This window comes from Pelophylax lessonae (assembly GCF_965119305.1).
Source record: "Pelophylax lessonae genome assembly, chromosome: 1".
NCBI classification, from domain to species: domain Eukaryota; kingdom Metazoa; phylum Chordata; class Amphibia; order Anura; family Ranidae; genus Pelophylax; species Pelophylax lessonae.
In genome coordinates this window covers 456,209,598-456,236,862 of record NC_138768.1, presented here as the reverse complement: position 1 = coordinate 456,236,862, position 27,265 = coordinate 456,209,598, and the positions used below count along the sequence as shown (strand labels likewise).

At 40.9% G+C, this 27,265-nt stretch overlaps 1 protein-coding gene across 1 annotated transcript in view; it reads right to left on the bottom strand.

Annotated features, from left to right (window-relative positions):
- Positions 1-844: 844 nt before the first annotated feature.
- LOC309544458 (tetraspanin-33-like) overlaps positions 845-27,265 on the bottom strand; it is a 45,992-nt gene continuing 19,571 nt past the window's right edge. Inside the window, exons 4-8 of the mRNA XM_082243371.1 lie at positions 17,008-17,082; positions 13,784-13,879; positions 9,539-9,667; positions 7,878-8,039; positions 845-1,085 (exon numbers count right to left, since the gene is read on the bottom strand). Of these exons, the coding sequence (XP_082099497.1) occupies positions 924-1,085; positions 7,878-8,039; positions 9,539-9,667; positions 13,784-13,879; positions 17,008-17,082 (624 nt within the window). The 3' untranslated portion in view covers positions 845-923. The remainder of the gene's footprint in view (positions 1,086-7,877; positions 8,040-9,538; positions 9,668-13,783; positions 13,880-17,007; positions 17,083-27,265) is intronic.

Genomic DNA, 27,265 nt, shown 5'->3' with positions numbered 1-27,265 from the left:
AGGTGGCTCCGATTGCCACCTGACACCGGCGAACGCTTCCCGCTGACAGAGAAGGACGGACTGCTGTTGTAAACACAGCTGTCCGTCCTTTTCCCTGCAATGATCACAGAGGCTATGTGATCCTGCTATATAGGATCGCATTTCTCTGTGATCATCTCACAAGCCCAACCCCCCCACAGTTAGAATCACTCCCCTAGGCTTACATTTAAGCCCTTGATCATCAATAGTATTAACCCCTTCCCTGCCAATGGCATTATTACAGTAACAATGCATATTTTTAGCACTGATTACTGTACTAATGTCACTGGTACCCCCAAAAGTGTCAAAAATGTCAGTTAGGGGTCCGATCTGTCCGCCACAATGTCGCAGTCCCGCAAAAAATCGCAGATCGCCGCCATTAGTAGTAAAGAAAAAAAAAAAAAAAACACTAAAAATGACATAAATCTTTCCCTTAGTTAGTAGACACAATAACTTTTGTGCAAACCAATCAAAGTATGCTTATTGCGATTATTTTTACCAAAAATATGTAGCAGAAAACAAATTGGCCTAAAATGTTAAAAGATTTTGATTTTGACATTTTTTTTTTTAGGGGGGGAAATGTTATATAGCAGAATGTGAAAAATATTGTTTTTATTTTCAAAATTATCGCTATTTTTTTTGTTTATAGCGCCACCAAAAGAAAGCTCCATTTGTGGGGAAAAAAAGGACGTCAATTGTATTTGGGTACAGTGTCGCACATTCGCGCAACTGTCTGTTAAAGTAACGCAGTGCCGAATCGCAAAATAGGGCCTGGTCATTAAGCAGGAAAATCTTCCGGTCTTAAAGTGGTTAAATAAAGACATCTTGTTTTAAATAGTTACAGGGTCCTGTTTATAAATAGGTCATGATTGAAAAATATGTTCTTGTTGACCATGCTACCCTGGTTATTCACAGTCCATCTGTATTTGCTCCATCTGTGGAACAAACTTTTCTTCTCTGGTTTTCTGTGTCATTTCACTAGATATCTCAGTTGCCATGCTTTTCTTTCTTTCCATTATGAAACTGATCTGGTAGATCTGCACAAAAGCCAGACAAGTCGCCAGAATCTAGGAAGGAAGATAAATAATTTGTAAAGGCAGTACCAGTTTAACAGCATTTTAGTGAGATTTGCTAAATGTAAATACAGTAAACCCCCCTCCATTACGGGAATTACGTTCCGGACCCAGCAGCGAAAAGTGAAAATCCGCGAAATAGAAAAACCCTATTAAAATGCATTGTAGGCATGTTTTTTTACTGTCACTGTACGTGTAAAAGCATTTTAAGGTCTTTAACCACTTTAACACTAGCCACTGTGCTGCTACTGCGGCACAGTGGCTCATTATCGTCTAGCGACGTAGACCTACGTCGCTAGACTCCTCCCCTGTAGGCGGCGCTCCCGCTGTTTTCATTCACAGCGGGAGTCGGGCCAGGGGAAGAGCGGCGGCGATCGCCGCTGCTCTGCCCCGATCGTCGGGGAATCCAGTTTGGAGATCCGCCCGCCTGTGTAAACAGAGCGGGCGGATCTCCTCAGTGACAGGGAGTGACAGATCGGAGTGTTCAGCATAGCTGGACATCGGATCTGTCCCTGTCTCACACAGTCACCTCCCCCCCCCACACGTCAGTAAGCACCAGGCATACATTAACCCCTCCCTCTCCAATAGAGTTAACCCCTTCCCTGCCAGTGTCATTTTTACAGTAACAGTGCATATTTATAGCACTGATTACTGCAGTAATGTCACTGGTACCCCCAAAAGTGTCAAAAATGTCAGTCAAGGGTCCGATCTGTCCGCCGCAATGTCGCAGTCCCGCAAAAAAAAATCGCAGATCGCCGCCATTACGCGTTAAAAAAAAACACCAAAAATGACAGAAATCTTTCCCTTAGTTAGTAAACGCAATAACTTTTGCGCAAACCAATCAAAATACGCTTATTGCAATTTTTTTTACCAAACATGGGTAGCAGAAAAAAAATTGGCCAAAAATTTAAAAAAATTTTTACATCTTTTTTGGGGGGAATTTCATATAAAAAAATGTTAAAAATATTGTTATTTTTTCAAAATAAATGCTCTTTTTTTGTTTATAGCGCAAAAAGTAACAATTGCACAGGTGATCAAACACCACCAAAAGAAAGCTCTGTTTGTGGGAAAAAAAGGACGTAAATTTCGTTTGGGTACGGCGTCGCATGACCGCGCAATTGTCAGTTAAAGTCGCACAGCGCCGAATCGCAAAAAGTGGCCCAGACGTAAGACAGCAAAATGCTCTAGTGGTAAAGTGGTTAAACACACTTTTAAAACAATAGAAACTCATTTAAACACATAAAAGATACTGAGAGACATAGCAAGAGCTATGGAAAACACTAAAATATTTCATTTTTAATGATTTATATAGTAAAATAACATTACAAAAAAAATGCAATATACCGGGACTGCAAAAACTGAACCGCGATGGAGCGGGGGTTTACTGTATTCACCAAATAAAATAGGTTTTGCAGCACATTTATTTAACTTTTACTAAAAAAAGATGTATTAGCAAGGCACGGACAAACGCAAACACTGCATAGCAAGTACCACAATTTGCACTAAGTGGGATTGTAGAATCCTGCACTCCACCCAATCAAAGGCCCATACCTCTTATGCTTTTATCTACGGATGTGGAGAAGGACTTTGATCAGTTGGACTGGCAATTCCTGCAATCTATTTTCACTCACATTGGCTTGGGACACCGTATGATGGCATGGATCTCTGCCCTATACTATTTTCCCATGGCTGCAATGAGGGTAAAAAATACCAGATCTGACTATTTTCCTTTATCTAATGGTACCAAGCAAATGTGCCCCTTTTTCCCCTCTAATCTTTATTTTGATCCTTGAACCCTTTTTATGTAAGGTAAGATCTGATCCAGCGTATAGAAAGCTTCTAATTTCAACCACGGAACACAAGATCGCCGTGTATGCTGATGATCTTCTCTTCTTCCTCACAGATCCTGAATCCCGCTTCCTGCCCTACTAGATCTCTTTAAACAGTACAGAGATCTGTCCAATTTTAAAATTAACTATTCAAAAGCCGAGGCCCTGATTGTTACAATTTTTTTGATAGGTTAACCAGATTGAAAAAAATCTCCCCCTGAAGTATTTGAGAACTAAAATGAATTCTGTAACATCTCCAAAATAAGCCCTTTTCTAACCGTTGAAACCACTAACCAACCATATCACTCCCTTACAATTCTAAATAGTACCATGCTAATTATAAGTGTTAGAGCAAATAAAAAAAAAAAAAAAAATATATATATATATATATATATATATATATATATATATATATATAATTTGATGTATACTAATAAAACCACAGTGCTCAATACATGAAAATCCACTAGCAGTATATATATAAAATATATATATATATATATATATATATATATATATATATATATTCAGATCTGTGCAAAAAAAAAAAATAGTCCATGCAATAAGGAAAAAAAAAAAAAATATGTAAAAACAACTAAAGTGATAGTAAAACAATGGTGAATGCAATCTCCCATTAACTGCTGTGCTCAACCAGTGCTTCTTGCTCCAAATTGATGTCTAAAACGAGTGTTCCACTTTCCATTAGTGTTCAAATTCAATCACCATGCCACCGCTATGTACCCTCCCCCCTTCCTAGGAATAATCTCACCTGAGGGATTGTGATCTCTACACTTAAGGCCCCTTTCACACATGCTGTCCGTTTGTCCGTTTTTCATCCATCCGTTGACGGATGAAAAACGGACATCAATGCATCTCTATGTAAAAACGGATGATAACAGATGATCATCTGTTAACATCCGTTTCCATCCGCTTCCGTCAATGTCCGTTTTTTTGAATGGATGAATGCCCTATTTTTCATCTGTCAAGAAAAAACGATCGGACGAAAAACGGATGACAACGGATGAAAACGGATGACAACGGATGAAAAACGGATAACAACGGATGAAAAACGGATAACCACTGACGAAAAACGGATGAAAAACGGATGACAACTGACGAAAAACGGATGAAAAATGGATGAAAAACTAATGAAAAACTGATACATTTTGACATGACTGAACTGATGAACTGAACGGACCGTATGTGTGAAAGGGGCCTAACTGAGATCAATGCACACCTTTTAACCTTCACTGGCTTTGAAATCCCCTGCCGTTACTTCCCTTACACATGGCTCCTGATGATCCGTGATATCCAAAGTGCATGTAGAAAAAACAACTAATAGTGCTTATTGCCTCCAAACAGACTTCAATTTATTAAATAAATGCAGGCTACTCACATTGCTTAGGTGCTTCCAGCACAACAAACTAAAACAAGTGCTGTTTAAAATCAGTGTTTTGAATATGCCGCTCACTTCTCACAAGCCTCGCAGACAATAATCAGATGTACAGCCCCACGCTCACTGTCCTGGCCCCTCCCCTACGCGTGTCGACCCAGGGTTACAACCACTTTAAAAATGTTCTCCAGTTGACATTGGTAGATCTTGGTAAAGATCCCATGGGCTGTTTGCTGCACGTTAATAAGGTACCATTGCACCACTATAGGAATTCACTGACTGCCCAAATGCTGAATGTGGCCCAGGCTTGCATTCCAGATCTGTGGAAGCAAACCACTCTACTGACCGTAAGCTACTGGTTTGCCAGTCTGAATGACATCAGATCCATGGAGAGTTAGATGTTTACATTACATAATAGAGAACATATATTTGGGGACACCTGGCTCCCATGAACGGCCTACACCTGTTCTTTTCAGTATTTAGACATTGACCCTGAATGTTTGGGTGAACTGATCCCACTGACCTGTTAGGACCCGATCCCTGATGCACTTTCTTCTTGCAGGCTTTGTGAGGGGGGTTAGGTAGTGGGAGAGTTTTTCCTTTTCAGCCCCTTTCAATCCCCTCGCTCACCCCTTCTCCCCCCTTTTTTCTCTTCTCCTTTACTTTTACCCCAATTACCTTTAGGATCCCCATTTCCTGATTCCTCCTGCCCCCCCCCCCCCGATATTTGTGTATTGGGAAATTGAAAAACTGTGTGTCTTGTGTTAATTTTGATAATTACTTTTCAGCTGTTTGCAGTCTTTCTACAACAAGCTAGGTATTTTTCCCACATGAGGATGTTGTGTGTATTTCTATTGCGAATTCCAGTCTATTCATTTGGATGTTATAAATTTCTGTAAGCTCATTTGTAAAATCAGTTTAAATTTTGCTTGGTTTTTGCATAATGTTTTTAATAAAGAATTTTAAAAATACAGCATCCTAACACAGTATAGTATATCTATTATCCAAAAAGTATTGAAAGCAGAAGCCCCAGCAATCAAAATACAATTGCAGGCAGATCAGAGGAGGACTGGGAATCTTTGGCTGGGGGGGGGGGGGGGAACACAACCAACTGGCTTCTTCATTACAAGGATAGATTTGTGTGGGCTTAGAAAAGTATACCATGCAAATGTGCCGTTGTTTCTTATTGATTGGTGGGCATAATGAATGATGGGTGCTTCTAAACTGCATTGTGAAAATTTGATAAAGAATGATGCAGTGCTAAAAAAAAAATTATTCTTCCTACTTCTAACATAAACAAATGCAAAATAAAAAATCTCAGTCACCTTAACCCAGTGGTGACCTAAAACTCCACATATTCAAAGTGTAATATATGACGGCGAATAACATCAAACAATAATGCACAGTAACAAATATTGCAATATTTGTCCTTGAAGTGGCCAAACAGCCAGACTTCGATGTTAAAGTGTACTGTCCACCTCCACGTGGAATAGTGCAGTTAGTCAGAACTTTTGCAAAGTGTTTGCCTATGATGAAGTTTGTATAATGTAACACTGGAAGGCTGGGCTGACGCTGCATATCTGATTTCTGCTGTATCACACAGTTCTCTTTGAGTTCAAGCCTGAGCAGTGATTACAGGTAAAGTGGGTCTTCACCCTAGAAATAAAAAATTAAAAGTCAGCAGCTACAAATACCGTAGCTGCTGATTTTTAATTATAGGACACTAAGGGCTCGTTCACACGTGTTTTAATACCACGTGTTTACGCTGCATTTATTCGGCATTATTAAAGACTTATACCCACCTGTCAATGTCTGCCATTAATATTACAATGGCATCACACAGTGCTGTTCACATAGGTGCAGTAGCATTGCGTTGTGACGTATTGTGTTAAAAACTAAGAAGCATGTTGCTTTCATGAGGCATCAGTTCTTGTCAATCACTTCTATTGATTTCAATGCCGATGCTCTATAACTGCACCTTAACAGTAGAGCATTTAAGGTGTGTTAGCGAAGCATTTTAAAATGTTAGCTGAGCGTTGGGAGGGGGGCAGGGGAGGTTCCTGTATATCCCAGAACGCACTAGGAAATGTTAAAACAAAACACTGACATGGATCTTCTAGAGTGGCATGAGGATGCTGTCTATGTGAGCAATGCAACCAAGAAATAGCTAGCAAGGAGTCCAAGAGCCCCAAAACACAGAGAGCAGTATCTCCCAAAACAGTCTTGCTTTATTCCATGATTGGTAAAAGCCAACATGGAACAACACCGATGGTTACCAGTAGATGACCAGCCGCAACCCTTGAGTATTCAGGATATACCAGGGGACCGGGATGTCAATGTGGTCCAAGTGATCCATGTTGGAGCAAATCCGCCTGCCGCAGCAAGGAAACGGAGGGATGCCTGTCACCGGAAGTCTGTGAACGCAGACACATAACATTGGAAAACACCAGGAATTCAAGCCGATTGCCAGGGTAACATGTTTCAGGGCATATGGGTTTTTACTGCGATTTTGGCTTTGTTTCAAATCTGTTTATTGTACATTTATGGTGCGTTTTTGGGTTGTCTGCAAAAATACAAAACGCAGTGCAGTTTTACCACGATCTTACTGTGATTCCCATTCATTTCAATAATGAGCTGCGTTTTTGGTGCTGTTTTCAAAACTGCACAGAAGATGCAGCATGCAGAACTTTTTAAAACATACTGCACCCATAATGCAGTGATGTGAAGAGTTCCAAAGTATTTAAATGAAAATGTTTTTCTTGCAAGGTAAAAACGCAGGAAAAACATATCAGTGTAAAAGGGCCCTAATATTCGCCTTCTCAGGTCATGGGCTTGGATAGGAGTAATCCATACTTCTCTTAAGAGGCCTTGATTACTAACGTGGTTACATATTTAGTTTACAAGTGGTCAAGTCCATAGTACCAAATGACTGGTAGTATATGGGTTCACAAAATGGGTAACTGTTCAAACCTACTGTATCTTAGGAATTTACAGTTCAGGATTTTGTTCCCAGCAAAAGGTACCAGAAGTGTGGGGTGTGCTGCAGTACCTCCTTTAATGCCATAACTGCCATTCTTCTGCTAGGGCCACAGGCCCTATCATGTGTGCCCCTCTGTGCAGGAACACAAACTCCACTTCATATTCTACATTTTCATCTTTCTGTAGACTCAGACCCTGAACTCACTCCTCCAACAGCATATATAGACCAAAATGGAACGTTCACACCAATGGGTGGCTTGAATCCAAAGAGGGCAGTCACCTCTGCTTACACAATGTGTAATGTGTTTATTGAGGCCAAAAATGTAATCGAATAGTAAATATAATAGGTGACAGGGAAAGGCAAATGGCAAATTGAAATAATTAAAATGTTTACATTTTGCTATATATACTTTTGGTTCGTGCAAAGGTTGGTCTGTGTCTTAGTGACTTTTAGTACTATTTCATCTTTACAACAAATTAGGAAATGCGTTCTTAAAATATTAACAACTGCACAAGAATACCAGAGCGAGTTTTCATTCAATACTTCCCTAATTCTTCAGATGGTAAAGTTAAAAAAAAAAATACCTCTAGAAGGATGAGTCCCATTGCAATGCCTCCCAGGAACAGCAAATTTCCTCTACCCCAGATCACAATCTTATCCAGGCACCCATCCACGAAGATCTGGTGTTCCACATGCCACCTCTTGAGATTCTGTGTCCCATATCCACACATTGTATTTATGACAGTCTGTAAAAATATTCATCAAGTTATTAAATTATTGTGTGCATAGCTATACAAATTTCCAACACTTTGTTGTTGTGTTTTGGAAAACTACTATCATGACTAACTGAAGAATGACAAAAACTGTTCTTAATTACAATACCATCTTAAAAGGACAGTGAGGACTGAGGCTAACATAATGAAATGTTTCCAGAGATATGCTATCACTTTCTTGTTGTTTTCCTTTGGGCTGTCCCTAGAACTTATTGAGCATTTCAGCTACAATATTTCATAAAAGTGAGTACACCGCTCACATTTTTGTAAATATTTTATTATATCTTGTCATGTTACAAGACTGAAAAAATTACACTTTGCTACAATGTAAAGTAGTGAGTGAACAGCTTGTATAATAATGTAAATTAGCTGTCCCCTCAAAATAACTCAACACACAGCCATCAATGTCTAAACCGCTGGCAACAAAAGTGAGTACACCCCTGAGTGAAAATGTCCAAATTGGGCCCAAAGTGGCAATATTTTGTGTGACTGCCATTATTTTCCAGCACTCCCTTAACCCTCTTGGGCATGGAGTTCACCAGAGCTTCACAGGTTGTCACTGGAGTCCTCTTCCACTCCTCCATGATGACATCACTGAGCTGGTCGATGTTAGAGACCTTGAGCTCCTCCACCTTCTATTTTCAGGATGCCCCACAGATGCTCAATAGGGTTTATGTCCGGAGACATGCTTGGCCAGTCCATCACCTTTACCCTCAGCTTCTTTAGCAAGGCAGTGGTCATCTTGGAGGCGTGTTTGGTGTCATTATGTTGGAATACTGCCCTGCAGCCCAGTCTCCGAAGGGAGGGGATCATGCTCTGCTTCAGTATGTCACAGTACATGTTGGCATTCATGATTCCCTCAATGAACTGTAGCTTTCCAGTGCTGCAGCACTCATGCAGCCCCAGACCATGACACTACAACCACCATGCTTGACTGTAGGCAAGACACACTTGTCTTTGTACTCCTTACCTTGTTGCCACCACACACGGTCTCATTAGACCACAGGACATGGTTCCATAAATCCAAGTCCTTAGTCTGCTTGTTTTTAGCAAACTGTTTGCGGCTTTCTTGTGCATCATCTTAAGAAGAGGCTTCCTTCTGGGATGACAGCCATGCACACCCATTTGATAGTTACATTAAAATGTAAAGACAACTAATGTTTACTGTGTTGACATTTTTACTGTTGTGCTAAGCGGAGCTGAGTAAAAACTTAGCATTGATGTACATAGGAGTATAAATTATGTTAGTAATGTTTGCATTGAAAAAAGGGTGAATCCTGCGCTATGGGATAATGAGAAAAATCTAAGATGCCGCTGTTCAAAATCTAGAGATTTCGTAATGGTCAATAAAATAGTACACAGCGCAAAAAAGGTATACTATATAAAGTGCTAATTGATTATTTGCATTAACCTTTTTATTGATATACATAAGAGTCTAAATAATGTTAGCAAAGGTTTGTTTCTTCAATTACCTGTCCTTCTTCTCTGATGCAGCAAGAGTATGGAACTCCACATCTTTCCAGACTTGGGTTGGTGTCTATACAGTAGAAGTATATGTTCAGTGACCAGTCTTTGTAGCTATTCACTCCACAGCATTCAAACTGTAACACAAACAATAAAATGTACAACTTAGATAATCATTGTGTTCATTTAATGTCTTTTTGTGTCTTTGTCTGAGGTATGCAAAACTGTCATGTAAAAATTATACTATATACCCGCCTTTCTCAACCTTTTCAACATAGAGGAACCTTTGAAATATCTTTCCAGTCTCAGGGAACCCCTGATAAAAAATAACTATACCTACAACATTGATACATTAGTGTGATGATCAGTTGGAAGAATGCTCCTTACACTTGTGGTCATTGGGAAGAATTACCCTGTTAAAAATAGCTAAAATTACCAATCAATCAATCAACCAATCATTAATAATCAATCATTGATCAATGGTGTCAGTAGGAACTTATCTGAGAGGCAGAAATAGTTCATTGCTAAAGGAACCCCTAGGAACATCTGGTGGAACCCTAGAATCTATGGAACCCTGGTTAAGAAACCCTGCTATATACACTGTATATGTACCAATTATTGCAGACACACAATGAGGCTCACAGGTTGCGTAGTATATATTCACTACACTATGGCTATGAAGGTAACAGCTAAGATTCTCACATATATTTCAGCATATTTATGTGGGGTTTATCATCTTAACACAATTATGTATACAATTAAAGCGGAGTTCAAGCCTTTTTTGTATTTATTAAAAGTCAGCAGCTACAAAAAGTGTATCTGCTGACTTTTAATAAACACACACTCACCTGTCCCAGGATCCAATGATGCGGCCGCCCGAAGCCTCGCTCCTCCCCGTCTACTCTCAGGGGTGCATCACTAGTGTGGGCACCCGGCTGTGACAGCTTGCGGCTTCACAGCCGGGTGCGCACTGCATATGTGCAAGTCGTACTGCGCATCCTGAATGACCGGGCAAACTTCTGGGACCTCTCACGTCATGCCAAATGTGGCATGTCAGGGGGTCAGGAGTACTTAAAGCGGAAGTTCCACGTTTGGGTGGAACTCCTCTTTAAGTTTATGTAAACCTAAAATGTATTTTTCAGCATCTTTGGCATCATACCTCGCTGTACACAGTTTTTTTAGGCAAATCATTTTTTGTGATTCTCTGACAAAGTATCTTACTTGAAGATCCTGCGCTTGCTTCCTGCAGACCTGATAGGCGTATGCCAACAGAAAACAACAGCCAACTGAAAGGAATGGGCATGGCAGGCTGGCAAAGCTGCTGCTAATTGTGAGCCAGTGGCTTAGTATTATCAGCCTTACAACAGGAATTGCTTTCACTGGCAGAATCTCTAGGTAAGAAATCTTGGAAAAGTATTACAATCAATATTTGCCTAAACAAGCTGTATACACTTTAAAACCTAAGTTAACTTAACAAAAAACATCATACTAATATTATTAATAATAATAACAATAATAATGATAATAATAAATTTGCACAAAGGATAGCACTTACCAAGTGATGTGTCCAGAGTGTTGCTGTGTCCTGCTTTAGCAGAAAGCTTCCTCCTGCCCTAAAGCCTGCACTCACCCCTAGCACTATAATCTGCGGCAGGAATGAATAAAAATGAATGAAACGTGATCTTTAAATGGAAGGGGGCAGACCTTTCACTCATACGTCCATCTTTGATTCATAGATTATGTTTTATTCATAGAAGCTGTAGTACCGGTTTCTATGAATGGAGAAGCTCAACGGAAAGGGTGGGTATGGTCGGGCACACTTGATGAATGCCCGTCACAGCTCCCTCAGTTCTACTAACCCTCACTGCACCCAAAGATTATGGCGATGGGAGTGGGGGGAGCATCAGAGGAGGAAGATTTCTGCTAAACCAGTCCAAACCAAGGGACGCATCGCATTGAATATCCCTTGTGAAGATTTTTTCTTATTTTAAAACTTAAGATTTAGGCTATTTAAAAACGTATGGAATCTAGTGTTTGAATTTTGTATTAGGTCAGTTTATATGCAACGTGACCCGAGTAAGGGGGGTCCCTACATGTAAAAGAAAGTTATTGTGATAAATAAAGATAGCATAAGGAAAAAAAAATGTCATTGTGACAGTGGTTATATGTAAAAATGTTCCATAGACATAAACCTACCCTTAGTAGGTTTTACATTGGAAACCATAGGTAGGCAACCAATTAAGTCAAACCCAATGTGGTCATTTATTTAAAAACCAAGGAACCAGATAAAGAAATTAAAGAACAACAAAAAAAAAAATCTTAAACCATGGTCTAGTAATGCAGATTATTACTAGCAACCCTGAGACAGGTGCATTATGTACTTAAAGTGGAGTTCCACCCAAAAGTGGAACTTCCGCTTTAAGGCCTCCAGACACCCTGACATGCCGCACTGGGCATGTCATTTTTTTTGGGGGGGGGGCGAGTACCTAGATTCGACAGGTACCTGCTCCCATTTCTACTCTGGCCGCCGAGGTGGCTCGAGCGGAAGTTCTCCTCTCCCCCTGCCTCCCTGCAATCTTCTGGGAGACGTCACAGGTCCCAGAAGATTGCCCGCCCACTCAGGACGTGCAGCGCGACTCGTGCATGCGCAGTGCGCACCCGTGTGGGCACTGTCACAACTGGGTGCCCACACTTGTGATGCCGGCACCGTGGGGAGAAGAGGGAGAGAACTGAAGCTCCCGCTTGCCACATCGCTGGATTGTGGGACAGGTGAGTGTGTGTTTATTAAAAGTCAGCAGATACACTTTTTGTAGCTGCTGACTTTTAATAAACACAAAAACGGCTGGAACTCCGCTTTGCTGTTAAAAAGTTTGTATTTATCTAAACTAAAGGGCATATGGCTTTCATGAAGTTTTATATATTTACGTAGGCAGAGAGATATATATTTTTTTATATTGATTTTCTTTAAAGGGTTTGTTCACCTTGCCAATAAAACTGCCTATGCAGATAAGGGGAGTCTGAAGATAAAAACAAAATGTGCAGCTTTGACTAAAGTTGAATAATGTCCTTGCTACAGCTGTAGGCCATTGGCGTACTCCATGAAGTCTTACCTGAAAACTCCCAAGATGTTTCTAGGATGTTCCTAAGCAAGGTTCAGCCATTAATGTTCACCTTGGCCATCAAAGGAGTGAGCTCTCAAACTCTGAGCTTAGAGCTACCGCATCATGGGAGTAAAAGACCATGTAAGGGGCTTGAATCAGAGAAGAGATTATGGGACAGTAGTCAGGATCTTTGATATACCCTTAAAACTAGAATAAAAACTTATATAAATGCTTCTAATTTATAAAAAATACAAGGACTCAAGACTTGGCTTAAAAATTGGCCGCGGCCGTTTATTTGCTGGTTAAGCTTCAATAAATAATCAATAAAATTTTTATTAAAATCCAGACAACCCAGCCATTACAGCTCAGGCTGCATCAATAAATAAAGCAATTTTTCTTCAAAACAAACTCCCATACTCAATAACAAACTTGTCCACCCTTGCATAGTTGCAAGAGTGACGTTCCACATAACAAACAGCCGCGACATAAGGGGAGGGGGGGTTGGGAAACTCCAATGCTGAGTGCTGTGAGGTGAATGAGCCCCTCAGGTAATGCCAGCTCCTTATATAACCTATTGGAACGTTCTAGAAATTCCTGAGGTGCCTTCCCACTTTCCTCACTAACTGACCTATCACCTGACAGACTGCCTAAACTCCACCCTTTACTACAATATCTCTATGCAGGTTCCCTGAGGTAAATTCTACCTGCTATCTTCCCGCCTAAAACTGACTGGAAATATTCTGACCTGCCACTTATCCCATGAGAAAAAGGGGGGGCATATGAAATGCCCCTTTTTCTTTCATTCCTGTGATGGTGGAGGTGAGCAGTAACGATTAGGCCTTGCTTAGCAATGTTCTGGGAGTTTTCAGGTCAGGTTTCATGAGGTACATAAATGGTTTACACTTATAGCAAGGGCATTATTCATTTTTGGTCAAAGTTGCACATGTTTTCATCTACAGACACCCCTAACCTGCATAGGCAGTTTTTGGTACACTAACCCTTTAACAGTGATATGGAGCACAAGGCATCCATCTAGAAGTTCTCTCATTAGATCACTGGCATGTTAAATCCATAGCTCTGACAGTATCAAAAGATGTTTTGGTCATTTCAATACATTGGAAATTGTTTTCTGTCATTAAACCAAAATCTCACCTTTTTCTGAATATAATCAATAAAGTTTTCTAAATCTGCATCTTCCCGATAACGGATGATTGCCTTGGACATTACATTAGAGGCTTTTTCTAAAACCTGTAACAACAGAAACAATTAACCATTGCTTAGATGGAACATATTATCTTATTACCACCTTCATGACCAGGGTCAATACAAACTTTTACGCCCAGACCCAATTTCGCAAGTTTGACTTGTGTTAGGAAAATTATACATATGATTGCAACTACTTTGTGTATCCAGGTGGATTATACCTTGTTTTTTTCCAGGACAAATTGGGCTTTCATTTGGTAGTAAATAGTACCTGATATCTCTTAATTTTTGTTTTTATTATCAAAGAAAAACTGTCCCAAAATAGTAAAACAAAAAAAACTTTTTTTGACATTTAGCATATTCTTTTTGCTATTACCATAACTTACCACCAAAGAACAACCCAAAATCAATTTTCCTGCTTCCAACGATCGCAGTGATACCACATATGTGTATATTATTTGTTGTATGTACCAGTAGTAGAGCCCAGAAACAATAGTACGCATTTAGCTTTTTTTTAATCCTGACTAAAATATACTGACTCTGAGCTTTGACCCAGATCTTTGATCTTGACCTTTGACCCTAACACTAACCTAGATCAAACCCTGATCTGCTTTTTTTTATAAATTTTATTTTTTATTTTTAATCCACACACACTTTTGTTTGCTTACATTTTTCTCCTCTGATAAAGAGAGAAAGATACAATATCTCTGTCTCTCCATTCAGAGGGAACAAAAAACAGGGGCGGCTGCACAGTGACTGATCACTGTGATAGCCAATCAGTGGCTATCACAGCAATCAGGTGATCAAGAACCGGGACTCCTAGGTTCTGAATGTTAGAAGGAGACCTGGAACTCTCGGTAAGAGCCTGTTCTCTGTGCTGGGAGCACTCAATTGAGCGTCCCCCAGTACAAACACAGGAACATATATTGGGTGCCCAGGTTTAAGAGCCCATTCGCACTAGGGCGACTTATGAGGCGACTTGTGTCGCCCCAGGTCGCCCCAGGTCGCTTGACATAACAAAAGCCATGTTAATCAATCAGTGCCGTCTTAATTGGCACTACTGAAGTCGCTCCGACTTCAGAAAAGGGTCCTGTACTACTTTGAGGCGACCTCTGATCCGACTTGTCCCATATACTTCAATGGGAGTCGCCTCCTTATCTTAATTGAAGCGACTTGTGATCCGACTTGTGATCCGACTTTCCATAAAAATGGTATTCAACAAGAAAAAAAAGAGTATTTTTCTTGTAATTTTTATTAGAACATTAATACGGCTTCTCTCCACCTGGCTTTTTTTCTTGCAGGCATTTATCGGGCATTTTTTGAGGCAGGCATGACTTTTTTTGGATTTAGTGTCTGGGGTATCTAAAAAGTGTACCTGTGAAGTTTCAGCTCTGTAGCATGTCCAGAACCCACACTGAACCCACACTGCTGTATTAATAATTATAAGAAAAATGCTTTTTTTTTGAGCTGAAACTTCACAGGGACACTTTTTAGACCCCCCAGACACTAAATCCCAAAAAAGTCATGCCTGCCTCCAAAAATGCCGATAAATGCCTGCAAGAAAAAACGCTGGGTGCAGAGAAGCTGTATTCATGTTCTAATAAAAATTATAAGAAAAATGCTAATTTTTGGGGGGTTCTGGACATGCTACAGAGATGAAGCTTCACAGGTACACTTTTTGGACCCACCAGACGCTAAATGCAAAAAATGTCATGCCTGCCTCCAAAAATGCCCGATAAATGCCTTCAATAAAAAAGGCAAGGTGTAAAAAAGCAGCCACACTGCTGTATTAATATTTATAAGAAAAATACTAATTTTTTTGGGGTTCTGGACATGCTACAGAGCTAAAACTTCACAGGTACACTTTTTAGACCCCCCCAGACACTAAATCCAAAAAAAGTCATGCCTGCCTCCAAAAATGTCCGATAAATGCCTGCAAGAAAAAAAGCCAGGTAGAGAGAAGCCATATGAATGTTCTAATAAAAATTATAAGAAAAATGCAAAATTTTTTGGGGTTCTGGACATGCTACAGAGATTAAACTTCAGAGGTACACTTTTTGGACCCCCCAGACACTAAATGCAAAAAAAGTCATGCCTGCCTCCAAAAATGCCCGATAAATGCCTGCAAGAAAAAAGGCAAGGTGTACAGAATCCGCCACACTGCTGTATTAATAATTATAAGAAAAATGCTAATTTTTTGGGGGTTCTGGACATGCTACAGAGCTGAAACTTCACAGGTACACTTTTTCGACCCCCCAGACACTAAAGACATGCCTGCCTCCAAAGACGCCCAAAAAATGCCCGATAAATGCCAGCAAAAAAAAAAAGGAAAGGGAAATTAGGTCACAACACATCATATTCTGATTGGCCAAATACAAAGTCCTACAAAGTCGTCTCGCGTAAGTCGCACCGAAGTCGCGCTAAAAGTCGCACTAGAAGTCGCGCTAGAAGTCGCGCTAGAAGTCGCCCCTTATGAGGCGACTTTAGTGGTCGCGGCAGTGTGAACCGGCTCTAAAGCCCACACATATGTGTTACTGTGTAGTAAAGGGGTTAAAATAAGCAACAGTGATATCTTGTTACACATGCATTGTTTGGTTTTAAATCATTTTGTCCTTGCCTCAATCTGTAGCAAGGAAATGCTCTGTATAGCTAGTCCCAACCCCTTTTCAGTGTATATTTAGTTTGTGTTCTGAGCACATGTAATTGCTGGAAGTATACATATTATGATTTGTTTACCTACTTAATGTTCATTTGTGAAGATCTGCACAAGTATTGGATCAAAGCTTTCTATGATCTGTAAGATGGCATTTGGATCAAACCACTGTCTGCTAATTCTACTGAGACTGTAAGTTATAGCTTGCCACAGCTGGATCTGTTCTAGAAATCACACTTCCTGTGTTTAGATTGGATATGCAGAACAAGTACGATTTTTAAAAAGCACTATATGTATAATTTGTTACATTTCACTGCACAAGAATAGACGGAATACACCACTAGTAATGGCAGTAGTTACCATCAAATTAATCTCTCAGATAGTACTTCATGAGCAGGTTCATTACTGAATCCCAATCTTTGCTAAGCTTAAATCCTTTGATTCTGGTTTGTGTGATTCTATACAATTCTTGAGTATATGCGTTGTCTAGTCACAATTAGGACAAAAATACAATACTTACCATTCCTGAGAATAAAAAGCCAAGAACAGCTGCGATAAGTTGAAGAATTAAGACCAGCAGAAGCATAGCAGCAAACTGAAAAATATAAGCAAAAATCAAAACATAAAGAGTGACCTAGTAAGTTTTTGTATTGATTTAGAAGCAAGAAGGATTTTTAACATTGTACATGCATATAGACAAGGTGGGAAAGAGGTAGAAGTAATATAATGCTAGTAAAACTAATTTATTTTGTTACCAGGGTTTCTAAATAAGTAAACAGAAGTGAGTGGTGTAGCATCAAGGATATGAGTAGCCATGGCCTCAAGCCAGACCAAAGACACATAGTTTGTTGACTGGTGTTTTCCACACGGGATGAACGTTAATCACCTCTAGGACACAGAGAAAACAGTTGTTTTGCGTGTGCTTCATTCACACTGCAGCCCAGCCCAGAGGAGGAGTGGTGCATTGAGCTGTGGTAAAATGCAGACATGCTGGTGGGCACTGCAATACAGCTCAATGCACTGCACTGCTGTGCGGAAACATGGATGAAGTGTCACTTTAGGTCAGTGTGAACTTTATGAGCAGTGTGAACGGGTCCTTACACTTGGCATATAGCAATGGTGAAATACATGTTGAAGGATTGCTTCATAGTAGTTTGTCACATTCAAGTAGACTTGTTCTGTAATGTTGAAGAGCTATCATTGTTTTTGAGTTTTCAGTTCAAATCAGTGTTAGGAACATACTCATTCATGTGGCCAGTGCTGTATCTTGGCCTAGGCCAACAAAGCCTAGGCCTAGGGAAGCACTTTGCAGGGGGGGCAGCAAAAAAGCTGCACCCCGCACGAAAAAAAAGTCTTCTCCCGGCTCCCACATGAAAATGGTTTCCACTGGCTTGCGCTACATTTTTAGTATAGGGCCAGTCGAATAGGGCCGGAGGGCAGGGTCCAGGAAGAAAATCAGTCTGGCATCCCTATAAAGCGGTCACACTGCTACCTGCTGGTATGATAATACCGGCCGGTGAGGACATTCGGACAGACTGCAGGCCGCCGACCACACTTAATACAACTGGCCTGACGGCCGCCAATGCTAATAAGTGTGGCACTGCAGCCTTAATGCTCCTAAGGCTGTACTAATGGGCACTGATAAGCTGCACTGATGGGGCTGCACTGATATGCTGCCCTGATGAGCACTGATATGTGGCACTAATAGGCTTCTTTGATGGCCACTGATGATGTGGCACTGATGGTCACTGATGAAGCAGCACTGATAAGCTGCACTGATGGGGCTGCATTGATGGGCACTGATATGATGCACTGATAGGCTGCACTAATGGGCACTGATCCGGCTGTGCTGATGGCCACTGATGAGGCTGCACTTATATGCTGCACTGATGGGCAGTAATGAGGCTGCACCGATGGACACTTATAAGGCGGATCTGATGAGGCTGAACTTATGGGAACTGATGAGGCTACTCTGATGGGCACTGATAGACTGTGGTTGTGGTCTGTGGATTACAGATGACAGGGTGGGTCATAAACAGGAAGGGGTGTGGCCTTTACAGGAAGGGGTGGGATTTAAATTAGGGGGTGCACAAGTTTAGTCAGGCCTAGGGCAGCACAAAACCTAAATACACCACTGCATGTGGACCACATAGGCAACTAAGTCACCTTAACCCAAACACCATGCAACTACACTTTCAAACAAATGCAAGGTAAAGCAAGACCAACAGACCTTTGAAAAGGGAGGGGGTAAGCAAAACGCATGAAATAATATATGTGGTGTCAAAAAAACACATCCTTAGCTTAGTAACCAACAGATAGGTCTGGCGCTAGAAGTATTGCTCTCACTATAACATTCATGATACCATATGTATGGTGTGGACAATGTTTACATATGCATGTGAAGGGGAAACAGGGTGTTTTAAAAAAACATTTTCATTAACCAGTTCTGGACCGGAAAGGATTTGCCCCCTTAATGACCAGGCCATTTTTTGAGATTCGGCACTGCGTTATTTTAAGGAAAAATTGCGCGGTCAAAAATAAATGAATGTCCCACAAATAGAGCTTTCTTTTAGTGGTATTTGATCACCTGTATGATTTATTTTCTTTTTTTTTGCGCTATAAACAATAAAAAAGCGAGAATTCTGAAAAAAAAAAAAAAACAATATTTTTCACATTCTGCTATATAACTTTCCCAAAAAAAAAGTCCCGTGGATCGGCATCCCCACTGCCCACTGCCTAGTGGGGGCGCAACCGAGCCAGCCTGCCGCAGTAAAACTGCCATGTTTTGTGTTCCAAATTCCGTGTTCCGAATTCCAGGTTCCATGTTCCGAATTCCAAATTCCGTGTTCCGTGTTCTGAATTCCAAATTCCGTGTTTCGTGTTCCGAATTCCAAATTACTCGTTCCGAATTCCAAATTCCAAATTCCAAGTTCTGTGTTCCGTTTTCCGTGTTCCGAATTCCAAATTCTGTGTTCCGTGTTCCGAATTCCAAATTCTCTTTTCCGAATTCTAAATTTCAAATTCCGTGTTCCGAATTCCAAATTCCGTGTTCCGTGTTCCGAATTCTGTGTTCCAAATTCCAAGTTCCAAATTCTGTTTTCCGTGTTCCAAATTCCGTGTTCCGAATTCCAAATTCCGTGTTCCGAATTCCAAATTCCGTGTTCCGTGTTCCGAATTCCAAATTCCGTGTTCCGAATTCCAAATTCTGTGTTCCATGTTCCGAATTCCAAATTACAAATTCCGTGTTCCGAATTCCAAATTCCGTGTTCCGAATTCCAAATTCTGTGTTCCGTGTTCCGAATTCCAAATTCCATTTTCCGTGTTCCAAATTCCGTGTTCCGTGTTCCGAATTCCAAATTCCATGTTCTGTGTTCCAAATTCCGTGTTCCGAATTCCAAATTCCAAATTCCGTGTTCTGTGTTCCGTGTTCCGAATTTCAAATTCTGTGTTCCGTGTTCTGAATTCCAAATTCCGTGTTCCATGTTCCGTGTTCCGAAATCCAAATTCCGTGTTCCATTTTCCGAATTCCAAATTCCAAATTCCAGATTTCAATTTCCGTGTTCCATGTTCCGAATTCCAAACTCCGTGTTCCGAATTCCAAATTCCGTGTTCCGAATTCCAAATTCCATGTTCCGTGTTCCGAATTCCAAGTTCCGAATTCCAAATTCCGTGTTCCATGTTCCGAATTCCAAATTCCAAATTCCAGATTTCAATTTCTGTGTTCCGTGTTCCAAATTCCAAATTCCGTGTTCCGTGTTCCGAATTCCAAATTCCATGTTCCGTGTTCCGAATTCCAAGTTCCGTGTTCCGAATTCCAAGTTCCGTGTTCCGCGTTCCGTGTTCCGAATTCCAAATTCCGTGTTCCGAATTCCGTGTTCCATGTTCCGTGTTCTGAATTCCGAATTCCAAATTCCATGTTCCGTGTTCCGAATTCCAAATTCCGTGTTCTGTGTTCCGAATTCCAAATTCCGTGTTTTCCGAATTCCAAATTCCGTGTTCCAAATTCCATGTTCCGTGTTCCATGTTCCGTGTTCCGAATTCCAATTTCCAAATTCTGTGTTCCAAATTCCAAATTATGTGTTCAGAATACCAAATCCCGTGTTTCGTGTTCCAAATTCCGTGTTCTGTGTTCCATGTTCCAAATTCTGTGTTTTGTGTTCCAAATTCTGTGATCCGAATTCCAGGATCCGTGTTCCGAATCCCAAATTCCGAGTTCCGAATTCCAAATTCCGTTTTTTCCAAATTCCGCGTTCAAAATTTAAAATTCCGTGTTCCATGTTCCGAATTCCAAATTCCGTGTTCCGAATTCCAAATTCCGTGTTCTGTGTTCCGAATTCCAAATTCCATGTTCCGTGTTCCGAATTCCAAGTTCCGTGTTCCGAATTCCAAATTCCGTGTTCCGCGTTCCGAATTCCAAATTCCGTGTTCCGAATTCCGTGTTCCATGTTCCGTGTTCTGAATTCCGAATTCCAAATTCCATGTTCTGTGTTCCGAATTCCAAATTCCGTGTTCTGTGTTCCGAATTCCAAATTCCGTGTTTTCCAAATTCCAAATTCCGTGTTCCAAATTCCATGTTCCGTGTTCCGAATTCCAAATGCCGTGTTCCGTGTTCCGAATTCCAAATTCCGTGTTCCAAATTCCATGTTCCGTGTTCCGAATTCCAAATTCCGTGTTCTGTGTTCCATGTTCCATGTTCCGTGTTCCGAATTCCAAATTCCAGATTCCAAATTCCGTGTTGCGTGTTCCGAATTCCAAATTCCGTGTTCCGTGTTACGAATTCCAAATTCCGTGTTCCGAATTCCAAGTTTCGTGTTCCGTGTTCCGAATTCCAAAATCCTTGTTCTGTGTTCCGTCTTCCGAATTCCAAATTCCGTGTTCCGCGTTCCGAATTCCAAATTTCGTGTTCCGAATTCCAAATTCCGTGTTCCATGTTCCGTGTTCCGAATTCCAATTTCCAAATTCTGTGTTCCATGTTCCAAATTCCAAATTCCGTGTTCTGTGTTCCGAATTCCGAATTATGTGTTCAGAATACCAAATCCCGTGTTTCGTGTTCCAAATTCCGTGTTCTGTGTTCCATGTTCCAAATTCTGTGTTTTGTGTTCCAAATTCTGTGATCCGAATTCCAGGATCCGTGTTCCGAATTCCAAATTCCGTGTTCCGAATTCCAAATTTCTTTTTTTCCGAATTCCAAATTCCGAGTTCCGAATTCCAAATTCCGTTTTTTCCAAATTCCGTGTTCCAAATTCCAAATTCCGTGTTCCATGTTCCGAATTCCAAATTCCGTGTTCCCAATTCCAAATTCCGTGTTCTGTGTTCCGAATTCCAAATTATGTGTTCAGAATACAAAATTCCATGTTTCGTGTTCCAAATTCCGTGTTCTGTGTTCCGTGTTCCAAATTCTGTGTTTTTTGTGTTCCAAATTCCGTGATCCGAATTCCAGGATCCGTGTTCCGAATTCCAAATTCCGTGTTCCGAATTCCGTGTTCCGAATTCCAAATTTCTTTTTTTCCGAATTCCAAATTCCGAATTCCAAATTCCGTTTTTTCCAAATTCCGTGTTCCAAATTCCAAATTCCGTGTTCCAAGTTCCGAATTCCTAATTCCGTGTTCCCAATTCCAAATTCCGTGTTCCGTGTTCTAAATTCCAAATTCCGTGTTCTGTGTTCCATATTCCGTGTTCCGAATTCCAAATTCCAGATTCCAAATTCCGTGTTCCGTGTTCCGAGTTCAGAATTCCAAATTCCGTGTTCCGTGTTACGAATTCCAAATTCCGTGTTCCGAATTCCAAGTTTCGTGTTCCGTGTTCCGAATCCCAAATTCCTTGTTCTGTGTTCCGTGTTCCGAATTCCAAATTCCGTGTTCCGTGTTCCACGTTCTGAATTCCAAATTTCGTGTTCCGAATTCCAAATTCCGTGTTCCATGTTCCGTGTTCCGAATTCCAATTTCCAAATTCTGTGTTCCATGTTCCATGTTCCAAATTCCGTGTTCTGTGTTCCGAATTCCAAATTCTGTGTTCAGAATACCAAATTCCGTGTTCCGTGTTTCGTGTTCCAAATTCCGTGTTCTGTGTTCCGTGTTCCAAATTCCGTGTTTTGTGTTCCAAATTCCGTGATCCGAATTCCAGGTTCCGTGTTCCGTATTCCAAATTCTGTGTTCTGTGTTCCGAATTCCGTGTTCCGAATTCCAGATTTATTTTTTCCGAATTCCGAGTTCCGAATTCCAAATTCCGTTTTTTCCAAATTCCGTGTTCCAAATTCCGTGTTCCGAATTCCAAATTCCGTGTTCCGAATTCCAAATTCCGTGTTCCGTGTTCCGAATTCCAAATTACGTTTTTCCGAATTCCAAATTCTGTGTTCCGAATTCCAAATTCGGTGTCCCGAATTCCAAATTCCGTGTTCCATTTTCCGAATTCCAGGTTCCGTGTTTCGAATTCCAAATTCCATGTTCCAAATTCCATGTTCGGTGTTCTTAATTCCAAATTCTGTGTTCTGTGTTCCGTGTTCCAAATTCCACATTCCACATTTCCGTGTTCTGTGTTCCGTGTTCCGAATTCCGTGTTCCGAATTGCAAATTCCGTGTTCTGTGTTCCGTGTTAAATGTTCCAAATTCCAAATTCCGTATTCCGAATTCCAAAATTCCGTGTTCCAAATTCCGTGTTCCGAATTCCAAATTCCGTGTTCCAAATTCCGTGTTCTGTGTTCCGAATTCCATGTTCAGTGTTCCGAATTCCATGTTCCGAATTCCAAGTTCCGTGTTCCGAATTCCAAATTCCGTGTTCCAAATCCCAGATTACAAATTCTGTGTTACGTGTTCCGAATTCCAAATTCTTTGTTCCGTGCTCCATGTTCCAAATTCCAAGTTCTGTGTTCCGAATTCCACGTTCCGTGTTCCGAATTCCAAATTCCGTGTTCCGTGTTCCGAATTCCAAATTTTGTGTTCCCAATTCCAAATTACGTGTTCCGTGTTCCGAATTCCAAATTCCGTTTTTCAGAATTCCAAATTCCGTGTTCTGTGTTCCAAATTCTGTGTTCTGAATTCTAAGTTCCAAATTCCGTGTTCCGTGTTCCGAATTCCATGTTCCGAATTCCAAATTCCGTGTTGCGTTTTCCGAATTCCAGGTTCCGTGTTCCGAATTCCATATTCCGTGTTCCGAATTCCAAATTCCGTGTTCCATTTTCCGAATTCCAGGTTCCGTGTTTCGAATTCCAAATTCCATGTTCCAAATTCCATGTTCCGTGTTCTTAATTCCAAATTCTGTGTTCTGTGTTCCGTGTTCCAAATTCCACATTCTACATTTCCGTGTTCTGTGTTCCGTGTTCCGAATTCCGTGTTCCGAATTGCAAATTCCGTGTTCTGTGTTCCGTGTTAAATGTTCCAAATTCCAAATTCCGTATTCCAAATTCCAAAATTCCGTGTTCCAAATTCCGTGTTCCGAATTCCAAATTCCGTGTTCCAAATTCTGTGTTCTGTGTTCCGAATTCCATGTTCAGTGTTCTGAATTCCATGTTCCGTGTTCCGAATTCCAATTTCCGTGTTCCGAATTCCAAATTCCGTGTTCCAAATTCCAGATTACAAATTCTGTGTTACGTGTTCCGAATTCCAAATTCTGTGTTCCGTGCTCCATGTTCCAAATTCCAAGTTCTGTGTTCCGAATTCCACGTTCCGTGTTCCGAATTCCAAATTCCGTGTTCCGTGTTCCGAATTCCAAATTTCGTGTTCCCAATTCCAAATTCCGTGTTCCGAATTCCAAATTCCGTTTTTCCGAATTCCAAATTCCGTGTTCTGTGTTCCAAATTCTGTGTTCCGAATTATAAGTTCCAAATTCCGTGTTCCGTGTTCCGAATTCCATGTTCCGAATTCCAAATTCCATGTTGCGTTTTCCGAATTCCAGGTTCCGTGTTCCGAATTCCATATTCCGTGTTCCGAATTCCAAATTCCGTGTTCCATTTTCCGAATTCCAGGTTCCGTGTTTCGAATTCCAAATTCCGTGTTCCAAATCCCAGATTACAAATTCTGTGTTACGTGTTCCGAATTCCAAATTCTTTGTTCCGTGCTCCATGTTCCAAATTCCAAGTTCTGTGTTCCGAATTCCACGTTCCGTGTTCCGAATTCCAAATTCCGTGTTCCGTGTTCCGAATTCCAAATTTTGTGTTCCCAATTCCAAATTACGTGTTCCGTGTTCCGAATTCCAAATTCCGTTTTTCAGAATTCCAAATTCCGTGTTCTGTGTTCCAAATTCTGTGTTCTGAATTCTAAGTTCCAAATTCCGTGTTCCGTGTTCCGAATTCCATGTTCCGAATTCCAAATTCCGTGTTGCGTTTTCCAAATTCCATGTTCCGTGTTCTGAATTCCATATTCCGTGTTCCGAATTCCAAATTCCGTGTTCCATTTTCCGAATTCCAGGTTCCGTGTTTCGAATTCCAAATTCCATGTTCCAAATTCCATGTTCCGTGTTCTTAATTCCAAATTCTGTGTTCTGTGTTCCGTGTTCCAAATTCCACATTCTACATTTCCGTGTTCTGTGTTCCGTGTTCCGAATTCCGTGTTCCGAATTGCAAATTCCGTGTTCTGTGTTCCGTGTTAAATGTTCCAAATTCCAAATTCCGTATTCCAAATTCCAAAATTCTGTGTTCCAAATTCCGTGTTCCAAATTCCGTGTTCCAAATTCCGTGTTCTGTGTTCCGAATTCCATGTTCAGTGTTCTGAATTCCATGTTCCGTGTTCCGAATTCCAAGTTCCGTGTTCCGAATTCCAAATTCCGTGTTCCAAATTCCAGATTACAAATTCTGTGTTACGTGTTCCGAATTCCAAATTCTGTGTTCCGTGCTCCATGTTCCAAATTCCAAGTTCTGTGTTCCGAATTCCACGTTCCGTGTTCCGAATTCCAAATTCCGTGTTCCGTGTTCCGAATTCCAAATTTCGTGTTCCCAATTCCAAATTCCGTGTTCCGAATTCCAAATTCCGTTTTTCCGAATTCCAAATTCCGTGTTCTGTGTTCCAAATTCTGTGTTCCGAATTATAAGTTCCAAATTCCGTGTTCCGTGTTCCGAATTCCATGTTCCGAATTCCAAATTCCATGTTGCGTTTTCCGAATTCCAGGTTCCGTGTTCCGAATTCCATATTCCGTGTTCCGAATTCCAAATTCCGTGTTCCATTTTCCGAATTCCAGGTTCCGTGTTTCGAATTCCAAATTCCATGTTCCAAATTCCATGTTCCATGTTCTTAATTCCAAATTCTGTGTTCTGTGTTCCGTGTTCCAAATTCCACATTCTACATTTCCGTGTTCTGTGTTCCGTGTTCCGAATTCCGTGTTCCGAATTGCAAATTCCGTGTTCTGTGTTCCGTGTTAAATGTTCCAAATTCCAAATTCCGTATTCCGTATTCTAAAATTCCGTGTTCCAAATTCCGTGTTCCGAATTCCAAATTCCGTGTTCCAAATTCTGTGTTCTGTGTTCCGAATTCCATGTTCAGTGTTCCGAATTCCATGTTCCGTGTTCTGAATTCCATGTTCCGTGTTCCGAATTCCAAATTCCGTGTTCCAAATTCCAGATTACAAATTCCGTGTTACGTGTTCCGAATTCCAAATTCTGTGTTCCGTGCTCCATGTTCCGAATTCCAAGTTCTGGGTTCCGAATTCCACGTTCCGTGTTCCGAATTCCAAATTCTGTGTTCCGTGTTCCGAATTCCAAATTCCGTGTTCCCAATTCCAAATTCCGTGTTCCGTGTTCCGAATTCCAAATTACGTTTTTCTGAATTCCAAATTCCGTGTTCTGTGTTCCAAATTCTGTGTTCCGAATTCCAAGTTCCAAATTCCGTGTTCCGTGTTCCGAATTCCATGTTCCGAATTCCAAATTCCGTGTTCCGTTTTCCGAATTCCAGGTTCCGTGTTCCGAATTCCATATTCCGTGTTCCGAATTCCAAATTCCGTGTCCCGAATTCCAAATTCCGTGTTCCATTTTCCGAATTCCAGGTTCCGTGTTTCGAATTCCAAATTCCATGTTCCAAATTCCAAATTCCATGTTCCGTGTTCTTAATTCCAAATTCTGTGTTCTGTGTTCCGTGTTCCAAATTCCACATTCTACATTTCCGTGTTCTGTGTTCCGTGTTCCGAATTCCGTGTTCCGAATTGCAAATTCCGTGTTCTGTGTTCCGTGTTAAATGTTCCAAATTCCAAATTCCGTATTCCGAATTCCAAAATTCTGTGTTCCAAATTCCGTGTTCCGAATTCCAAATTCCGTGTTCCAAATTCCGTGTTCCGAATTCTATGTTCAGTGTTCCGAATTCCATGTTCCGTGTTCCGAATCCCAAATTCCGTGTTCCAAATTCCAGATTACAAATTCCATGTTACGTGTTCCGAATTCCAAATTCTGAGTTCCGTGCTCCATGTTCCGAATTCCAAGTTCTGTGTTCCGAATTCCACGTTCCGTGTTCCGAATTCCAAATTCCGTGTTCCGTGTTCCGAATTCCAAATTCTGTGTTCCGTATTCCGAATTCCAAATTCCGTGTTCCGAATTCTGTGTTCTCTGTTCCATGTTCCGTGTTCCGAATTCCAAATTCTGTGTTCCGAATTCCAAATTCTGTGTTCCGAATTCCAAGTTCCGTGTTCCGAATTCCGTGTTCCGCGTTCCGCGTTCAGTGTTCCGAATTCCAAGTTCCGTGTTCCGAATTCCGTGTTCCAAATTCCAAATTCCGTGTTCCATGTTCCGAATTCCAAATTCCGTGTTCTGTGTTCCGAATTCCAAATTCTGTGTTCCGAATTCCAAGTTCCTTTTTCTGTGT